Here is a 10,246-nt window from a genome sequence, read left to right on the forward strand (position 1 = left end):
ATGCATTCATGTCTGACCTCAGTCAGTGATTTGACATTTTAATCTGTTGCGTTTTTTATCTTAACTTCCGTTACAGTGCTTCTAATGTAATTATTATTCTTTTTAACATGGGATGTATTCTTAATTTTCTCAGTTACTCAGTTTCACCACTGCAATATCATGAACAAGACAGCTAGACCTAGGTAGTCTTCTAAGGGTGCACTAGCTTATACCTAAACAGCTTATTTTGGACTAAGCTATATTTTATGGCCTCCTAAGGACAGAAATACCAGCTCACGTGTAACAGCATTTTTTTTCTTCTCAATCTATTCAACAGTGGATTGCACAATGGCAAAGTATTGCCTCTACTGCCATCACTTTTTCTTACACAGTGTCCTGGCAGAACAATCTGTCTAACGAAGCAGCAAGGTGCAATAAAGAAGGGACCTTGAAATAGGAATGGTTTGTATAGTTAAGCAGGTCACGCCATTTTCAGTGCTGCACAACCAAATTTCAAGGTACTTTCTAGGAGACTGCAGATTTTTCCACAGTGATAAAAGGTTTTGGAGGAATGATGTATTCCTCAATGTTTTAATTCTTCGTGGATACTTTGAATCAGGCTTCTGCCTCACTTTCAAAAGCATACCTACTGCAATGTGTATGTACGCCTGTTTTCTCCTCACAGATCCCAAAGGTGGACATTTTCAATAAAGCAAACCAAATCAGTATTTGAAGTTTAGCAAGTCCCTTACGGTGTTTTACTCTTTAAAAGGACTGTCTGCCTAAAGAAAGCCAGGAGCAACGTGACTGAAATTCTCCATGTCTCCACTGGGACTTGAGCAGTGAGTTACAAGTGATTTGTAGAGACTTCCGCCTTTACAGGTTTGACTGAATTTAGGGGCACTTTCCTGTACAGGAACGGGATCAAAAGCGAGCTGCCTGAAGTCCAACTGCAGCACTGCGCCGTGTTTTTTTCAGCTTCTAATATCAAAGGGTGGAGGTACCCAGTGCAGGAACGGGAAAATCTCTACGCGGTAATTCATTTTTCCCAGTGGCGGCAGCTGCTGGAGCCCGGCTGCCCGCAGCTGCCCCATCGGGCAAGCTGCTCCCGGGCGGGAATTCTGGCCGTGGAAATTCTGCTCCAGCTTAATGAGACCAAGCTGGGCAGAGGCACTTAAAGCAAATTCCCACTAACATCCCTAATATATCTGCAGTGTGTGCAGCAGAGGCAGTGACAGCAGCCGCAGCAGCATGAGATTCACAATATTAATAAAGGGATTCACCGCTCCGGTAAAAAAAAAAAAAAAAAAAAAAAAAAAAAGGCGAGGGAAGGGAGGGAGAGGGGAGGAGGCAGGCAGGAAACTTCTGTGTGTTATTTACATTGGGGAAGGGGGGAAGGAAGGGTGTTTGTGCCTCTGCCTGTGAATGAATGAGAAAGAGGAAGGGAGGGAAAGAAAGGGAGGGAGAGAGGGAGGGAGGGAGGGAGAGAAACACACACTGAGCACTGAAAGGAGTCTCTGTCTCCTAAACCCAAGTAACCCGTTTGCAAGAATTGAATGCTGGAAAAATGGTGAGGACCCGGAGTTGAAAACATTTTCACTTTAATACTGAAAAAATATGCCATTATAAAATCCTCGAATAGAATTAGTAAGTTTCACTTGCTTCCTCAGTTCTGTTTTCCTCAAATTATAGTAAGATTTACAACAGCACAGAATTTTCTACCATTAAACTTTGCAGCCTAAGCGCTAGAGTGACATTAATTGGTCATGCTTAACTGCCTTGGATTTTTTTTTCTATGTTTACACTGTTACCATAATAGAAATCAAGGGTACTAATTTTTACATTCAGATGGAAAGGCAATACTGATTATGTATATTGAAAAAGAAGAGAGAGAAAACAAAACCAAAGCCTACCCTCCCCAACTCCCCCGAAAAAAGAAACACAACCCATTATCAACAAAGCAAATCTCTCGCAGCAAAGTAACTCCCACCTAGACATAAAAATAAAAATTGAAAAAAAATCCAATGAGAATATTCATGCAACTATGTCTTAAATAAAATCTTTACAATTTTTTTCCACAGTAAAAGTACGATCTCTACTGCCTATTGATCACACAAAAAAAAAAAAAAAAAAAAACTGGCGAAATGGCACTTTTTATTATTATACTGTATTTCGTATATAGAAGGTTTGATACGAAGGGACTTATCAGGTAAGAGGGATGGATGATGGTGTGAACTAGACGCTGCTTCCAGTCGGGGGCTGGAGCGTCCCTGGGGTGCGTTGTATCCATGCGAGCCATGCAGCACTTTTTTTTTTTTTTTTTTTTTTTTTTTTTTTTTTTTTTTTTTTTTTGTCCATTTGTCTGTTTGTTTCGGAGTTGGAGTCATTTATTTACATTACATTCATGCCTTCGTGCAACTTTCCACTCCTGCTTTGCCTTCAGGAGGAGGCCAATACCAGTCCTCTGTCCCCCTCGTTTTCCCGGCCTCCTGGAAAGAGGTCGGTCCACAAGGGAAGAGGGCAAAAAGAGCAAATCAGACCCCAACACAATTGAAAAAAAGCCCAACAAAACCAGGAGCCGTGTTTCGCCCTGCCGGAGCCGAAGGAAGCTGCTCCTCCTCTGTCTGTCACTGCCCCGGCCGCGCACGGGCGGGGGATGCGCGCACCGCGCCAGGCTGCGCGGCGCTGCAGGGACGCGCTCCGGCGCCGGGCTCCCCTCGCCGCCCGATGGGCCTCGGCGCTTGCTATGGGGGTCGTGAGGAAGGGCGTGCGTGTGTCTGTGTGTTTCGCTTCTCACAAAAAGGTAGCAGCGGAGGTGCAGAGCTGTCCCCGGCCGGTGCGTGTAGGGCCGGTCCCGGGTGGCAGCCGCCCCCGCCCCGCCCGCCGCCTCAGTCCGACAGGGAGTGGGAGCCGCAGTCGTACACCCTGTGGGCCCCGTCGGCGCTGTAGGGCCCGTTGTGCCAGTAGGACGAGTCACAGACCGTCTGCAAGGAGTTGATTTCAGATGCAGAGGAGTTGGCGTCCCTCCTCTTGGACCGCTTTCTGTTCCTCAGGATGAAAACCAGCATGCCAACCACTGTGAAGGCAGAGGTCACAAAAACCAGCAGAAGCCCTGGCACTAGCACCGAAATAGAGACCCGGCTGGTCTCCAAGTATGAGTTGGAGTGAGTACCTGTCTCTGTCAACCCGGTGCTGTTTTTGTTAGTAGAAGTTAATGTGGGCGAGATTTTTAACTGAGGGCAAATCACATCGTTGGAGAGAGACTCGAAATCCTCCTTGAAGAAATCTTCAGGGGACTCACACCTCAGGTCACTCATAATCACCTTGGGGCGCAGCATCTCCGCCCACTGTTTGAAAGGCACGATAGGGCAAGTACAGTCCCATGGGTTGCCATGCAGGTCGATCTGGGTGATGGAGGTGAGCTGGTCCAGCACCCCCGCCACAGGGAGGTACATGAAATAGTTGTTGTGTATGCTCAGCTTGGAAAGCGAGACCCCAGCGAACACATCTACTGGGAGAGACCTCAGCAGATTGTTGTTGAGGATGAGGACTCTCAGTTTGGGCATCGCATTGAAGGTGCCAGGCATGATCATCTGGATCCCATTAAACTCCACGTTCAGATACTCCAGGTTTTGCAGCCCAGCAAATTTCTCCCGGGACAGGGTGTCTAAGTAGTTGCTATCCATGTAGAGCCATCTGAGATCAAAGAGGTTCTTGAAGGTGTTGTTCTCAACTGTGGCAATGTTGTTGTTGCCCAGATCGAGTAAATTAAGTTTTCGATAATCCAGAAAGTGGGATTTCCTGATGGTGTGTATTTTGTTGTCTCTCAGAAACAGCTCCTGCACATTGGACGGCTTGGGCTTCAAATCCACCAAGCTGCTCACATTCCTATCATTGCAATTAACCTTTAAACCTGAGGCAGGGATCTGATCACAGCTGCAGATGTGCGGGCAGGAAAAGGTGGCCGGAAGCTTGCTCTTTGCACCCACTGTCGACACGGCAGCAGTGGGTTTGGTCTTGATTTGCCAGTTGACAGGAATCTTTGTACCTCCGTTTGGAGCAGATCCTGGCGTGGCAGGGTCTTCTTTGCCATGTATTTTAAAGGGGGTTGGAATGGGACCAGGATCGCAGGTTTCTTCTTCGGCAGGGGGAGCAGCTAGGCTGGAATCTACTCTGTTCTTTTTACACAGCTCCTGCTCTGTGGTCTCATTTAAATCTTTGCCCTGCAACCTAGTGGGAGCTTCACAAATCACTCTGCCGATCAAAGCATTTTTAGGTATGTTTTCCAGCCATTCTTTCAACGACAGCAGATCGCAAGTGCAGTCCCAGGGGTTATCCTCTAGCAGGATTTCAGCAATGCCTGGGATCTGCTCCAGGACCTCCTCGTAAGGCAAGGTTTTAAGACGGTTTCCCCGGAGGTCGAGGTGGGTGATCGGCACATACTGAAACACGTTGGGGGGCAAGGTGCTGATGAGATTGTCATTTAAAATCAACACCTCTAGCTTGTTTAAATCCCTAAACGCTCCTGGGTCAATATCCCGCAACAGATTAAAATCTGCCTGGAGGTATTCCAGATCGTCCAGCCCCAGGAAAGTCTGCTTCCTGAAAGATTTGATCTTGTTGTTGTTTATGTGCAAGCGTTTCACCAGCTGCAGCCCAAGGAAAGCCCCAGGAACAATCTCATGCAAACCGTTGTTTTCCATGTGCAAACTGACCGCATTGTAAAAGTTAGCAAACTCATTAGGGAAAAGTCGAGTCAGGGAATTGCCATGCAGGAATAAATGGTAAAATTGGGAAGTTGGGGCGGTGAAATGTTGCAGGCTGGTAAATCCCTTTTTCTCACAGTCTACGTGCAAATCCCCTTCTATCTCGTTGCAGGCACAGATCTTCTCTTTGCAAACGTCCCCTGTAACGTTTCCAGCAGCAAAACAAAGAGACGTCTCCAGCAACAGAATCCAAAGCAGCATTTTTAAACCGAGCAATTCATTCCCGATCTCATCACAAAGTAACAGCAACCATCCTCCACACACGGAAAGCAATTCCAGTTCATTCAATACATTAAATGTCCGAACCACCAGCAAAGGGGGAGGAAAAAAAAAATGTGTGGGGGAGCAGGGAGGGTCGGCGGAGGGGGGGGGGATGCTTTCTTTTCTCCTCTCTCCCCCCCACGCACAACTGCAACAGCCCAGATTCCAGTCAGTAATTATATCCGCAAACTATCCAGGCACGTACTGCAAGGCAGGCAAAAAGAAAAAAAGAAAAAAAAAAAAAAAAAAAGAAAAAAAAAAAAAAAAAGTAGAAGGGAAAAAAAAAAATCCCCCTCCTTGCTCGCCCTCCCTGACGCCTGCCGGGCAGCTAAGTGGAGATCTGCCGGCCGGGCTGGCTCACCGGCACCGTGCTGCTGGCCCCCGCTGCTGGCCGCCGCTGCATGTTAGGGAGGCGCGAGCGGGAGCGCGGCGCTGGCCGCGGAGGCTGCGCGGTGCTCGGCTCCGCGCGGACTGACCTTGCCGCGCGGCGGCGGAGCCGCGCTCCTCTCCCGCCGCCCGCCGGGCGCTGTCCAGCGCCGCGGTGCTGAAAGCACCCGCCCCAGCCTAGGCGCTGCCCGCCGCGCCGCCGGCGCCGCGCCGCGCCTACCCCCGCTGCTGCGGTGCGCGGCTGCCCATGCCCGCCGGCGGCCGGAGCCTGCCCAGGGGCCGGGGCCGTCCGCCCGCCCGCCCGTGCACCCGCGCCGCGCCTCGCCTCGCCCTGCCGGCCGCGCTGCCTCCCCTCCGCGCTCCCTCGCTCGCTCTCTCGCTCGTTCTTCTTTCCTTTTTCTTCCGCTGCTGCCGAGCCGCACGCTCGCACACACTCACATGCACGCAGAGGGAGAGTTGCTAAGAGGCTCTGCTCGTTTCAACCTGGTGCACACTGAAAGATCTGACACCCTCTGCTGAGCTGCAGTGGCAAAAATCCATCTGCTGAGGCAATGCTGAAGAGGAAAAAAATAATCAATCCACGTACAGGGCAAGCGTTAAAAACGCTGGCATTAAAAGCTGTAGATCTATTTAGATGCGTTCTCCTAAATGGATTATTTAATTTATTTCTTTTCTTTTAAAATGGAAAGTTTAACATTCCCGTCCTCCCGATCGGTTCCTTATTGCACCCATTCACACACACTCACACCTGCACAAGAAGGAGAGGAAGGCTCGTTTGCCTTATTGTATTTCCCAATGACTTGAACAGAATTAGTGTCAGGGTGTCAAGCGAATAGCAATTTGAGGTAATTATTCTGCACGCCATTTTTATCGTTGCTTTAAATGCGTTTCTTCCTCCCCTGCAGTCTAGGGTGTTTAACGCTGGATTTTGTCTCTTGCTTGTGTTCTCTATGCAATGTCGAACCGTGGATTAATGTACTCTCTATTTCTCATAATTTAGATGATCACAGAGAAGACGGTAGTTAGGGGGGAGGGGATTACTGCACCGTTGGCAGTTCACGCTACCTGTTCCCAGGGAGTGTAGAGTGTCTCCCTTAAGGAGGGAAGAAACTGACGGTTATTCTTATCTCTGTATAAAAATCTAGCGATGCGTGTATGTCCACGCATATATATTTCTCTAGGGATGCTCCTTATATATTCCCTGTGGAAATAAAACGCCTGCTTCCCTCGACACCCTCCTTCTCGCTCCTTCCCCCCTCCCCCCACCCCGCTGCCCTTTTCCAGCTCCCATCCTTCTGACAAAAGAGATTACACAGCGGAAAAATCGGTGCCTGGCCTTAGAGACAGGAGCCAAGCATACAAAAGTTTCTGCATCATTTGGACGGGTTTCAGATGCCTACGAGCGAAGGACCAGTTGCACTTCTGGTGGTGCAAGTGGAAAGCCACGTATCCCCTGCCTCGGTTCTGAGAAGGAGGAGGAGGAGGAAGAGGAGGAAGAAGAGGAGGAGGACGGGGCGGGGGGGAGAAGGACGGGAGGAGGAGGAGGAGGAGGAGGAGGAGGAGGAGGAGGAGGAGGAGGAGGACGGGGAGGAGGCGCGAAGGCGGGAGAGTCAGCCCAGCCTTGATGCCTCCTTCAGCCCAGGGCTGTGCCTCTCGAGTCCAGCGCCGCTGATGAACTTTGCGGCATACTGGTAGGGGGGATGTAACCACGGGAGTGGGCTGGAGGTGGGCTATTTATAGGAAAATCCAGAGAGCCATATGGAGCCTGCACCCTCTGGTCCCGGCGGCATGTTAATTTGGTCAAAGCTTCTCCCTGGCTACCGCTTGCAAATAAATCAGACATCCTGCCGATGATGATCTTATCAAATTAATGCAATTAGACCACAGACAAGTTACAACAGTTACCGTGGCCATTTCAAGTCTCCAGGATGAATAATTGTTTTTTTTTTTTGTTTGTTCTGGTGCGCAGGAACCGGGAAGGGAGGGGGAAACGGGATAGGAAATGGGACAGGAGTAGGAAACAAAGCAGACAGAAGGAGAGAAATCCTGACCCTGAAAAAGCTTATCCAATAAATTACAAATGGGCTAGAAGAGATAAAATACCACTGAGACAGAAACCGACACAAGAAATACATTGGTGGTTTCACTAGGAAAAGAAAAAGAGGAAAAGAAACTTGGCGCCACATTGGGGCACATTAATTCATTTCTCCTGATGGATTATTTGACTTTATCTCTCAGTGATGTCAGGGTGGAAGGGTGGGGGTGCAAAGCTGTCTGGAAACCTTCCATGGACCAAAAATTGCAGCCTTAAAGTACAGGGGGACCTGGAGGCAAGGAAGCCTTAGGGCAATCCAAGGAGAGAAGCGGGACAGTCAGAGAAAGGGAAGAGGGTTAGGGTGGGGGTCAAGGACACATTGCTTGGTGTCAGAGCACTGACAAGATCACTGTGAACAAAGTCTTTGCAGAGGAAAGACTGAAAATCTGGAGCCTGGTGAAGAGTCCCTGGGATGTGAGTCAGAAGGACTTGTTCTCCTTCTGCCTTAGAATAAAGCTTCCAAGCATCTTTACCTCCATGTCATTAAAATTGTTCAGGCACCGTAAAAACAATCAAAATGCAACCAGAGGACCTGAACATTAACAAGATATTAAATAAATAAGTATGAATTGAATAAGTGGAAGGAGACAATAACCTATTGTTGAAGTGTGAAGGGCAGATTGCCTGCTCCTTACGAAGGATCCGCTGAGAGGTGGGAACTGGTGGAAGCCATCTGGGGACCTGGATGGTTTTAAAGTGGTTAAAACCTAAAAAGTAAAAAATATGCCAGAAGAAATAAGAGTGTTTGTGGATGCTATGTAAGTTCCAAAGGAGTATTTATCTAAGGAAGATACTGTGTTTTAAACTGTATACTTTGGAGATTGATGTCTTATATATAAAATATATGCATTGAGAGAGCATCTGCTATGCAAAAGTCAACATCTAGGAGACAATTCAGAGAGTAAGAAAAAAGGCATCATCCATTTTAGATTTGATATCTGCAGTTTTTTATTTTATGAGCCAAGCTACACAGAAAGATCCAGAAAATTATTCTATTGTTACTCAGGGCCATAACCCTAAATGTGTAGTTTTTTTCAATTTATTGAATTAAGTTTGGAAACATCTATCTTAGGATAAGAGGCCTGACTTTAAGAGTTTTAAGGAAATATCTATTCCTGAGTCAGGTTATCTGTGAGCTGAAATGTTTTACTGTGCTACTTAGAGAGTGTGGTAAAGTGAGAGACCATAGAGCGTTGAAGTACCAATTAATCTGGGTCTTTAAAATTCAATATATGCATCCCAGTTTGCAATCCATACACAGGTTGTGTAAACAGAACTCACATAATCCCCTCTATATTATCCAGAAGATCAGATAAGGGAAAGAGCATACAAGTAGATTGTCCTTGACTGTTATCTTTTACCTCATGTCTCCGTCTGCAAATTCCAGAAGCCTAAAACAATGAGCAGCCTACTTATACCTTTCCTCTGGATGTAAAGTCCGTATTTAACCACATACAAGCTAAATGAAGCCATTTTGACTAGAAATGGGTTCACTCATAATGTGGAAAATTACTTGAAATAGGAAAAGGTAGTGGGATACTTCATCATTTTCCCAATTAGTAATCTCCCATCTCCCTGTTGCTATGGCTATGTAAGTAACACAGGGTAAGGGTGTATTTGTGCTACTTTGGAACATTTTAAAAAGCTAGTTATTTCATCTAACACTGTAGAACTTGCAGAGCAGAACTCAGACCATCTGCAAAGTTTCTAGAGAAGAAAGCAATTATTACGGTAGATATCCCGATTTCAGTGTTTGTGCCGTGTACTGTAAAATTGGCTTCATTATTTCTATGGAGATACAAAGACATCCTACACTGTAGACATGATGTTGTGTGTGAATACGCACAAGCACGTATATATATACATATGCATATAGACATCTGTGTGTGTACACTACACATCATGATAGACCAGCAAATAAAAGAGTTATAGGATCATTGTTGAATTTGAAATTATGTCTTTGTTCAGGCTTTGACTTTGAAATTTAACATGGGTTGGTAGTTAACATAGATGCCTCCATATGTTGCAGCTCTTGCTGAAACTATGCTTCTCAATGTATACAATGACTTTAAACCAGCTCAGATAAACAAACTGTAACTGTAGAAGGGTTTCAGCTAATATCAGGATCTCCTCACAGAATTTTCTATCTCTATATTTCACAGGCCGGTCTTCACACATAGTTACTGGATTTGCATCTAAACTGCAATTAGACCTAACAAGGTTCTCAAAACTAGATAATTTTCTAGTTTATTTTTCATTTTTCTAAGGGTAATGGCATCTGAGCCTGTTCCAAGTCTCCCTGTGATATGTTCATCAGAAAGAGTTTTGCAAAATGAGGCAGTGGCAGATTATGATGATGACTAAAAAAAATAAAAAAAGAAAAAAAGAAAAGAAAGTTAGAGAAGTGTGTGGTTTGCCTACTTCTATCTAGTGAGTAGGAGACTGGCTCATGATGAGAAAATAAAAAATTCTCTATCTTTTGCAATGTAAGAGCCAGCCCACATGTTTTTCTTTCTTGGCTCATACCGTCAACCACCGGGCTACCCAATCTCTTGCTGCAGATGTTCTACTTTACAAGAAAAATAATTTTGAGATCCCTTGGACCATGGAAAGGCTGTAGGGGAGCATGAGTTACAGCACTTGCCAGGGTGTGCACAGCCCTGGGAGGACTTGCTTGCTTTGTGCTTTCATGTGAGAATGAGCTTGACCTAAGAAACTTCACATATCAGATGCTTAGATTATGGAGCTGGTAGCAAAA

General features: G+C 46.5%; 1 protein-coding gene across 1 annotated transcript; it reads right to left on the bottom strand.

The window, feature by feature from the left end:
• Positions 1 to 1,563: 1,563 nt before the first annotated feature.
• SLITRK1 (SLIT and NTRK like family member 1) lies at positions 1,564 to 5,128 on the bottom strand. Its single transcript, XM_066176345.1, has one exon. The coding sequence runs from the start codon at positions 4,944 to 4,946 to the stop codon at positions 2,868 to 2,870; it is 2,079 nt and encodes a 692-aa protein (XP_066032442.1). The 5' UTR covers positions 4,947 to 5,128; the 3' UTR covers positions 1,564 to 2,867.
• Positions 5,129 to 10,246: the final 5,118 nt, after the last annotated feature.

The sequence above is a fragment of the Chamaea fasciata genome, unplaced genomic scaffold, assembly GCF_029207755.1.
Source record: "Chamaea fasciata isolate MVZ Bird 193981 ecotype frontalis unplaced genomic scaffold, bChaFas1.0.hap1 SCAF_2, whole genome shotgun sequence".
Lineage (NCBI taxonomy): Eukaryota > Metazoa > Chordata > Aves > Passeriformes > Sylviidae > Chamaea > Chamaea fasciata.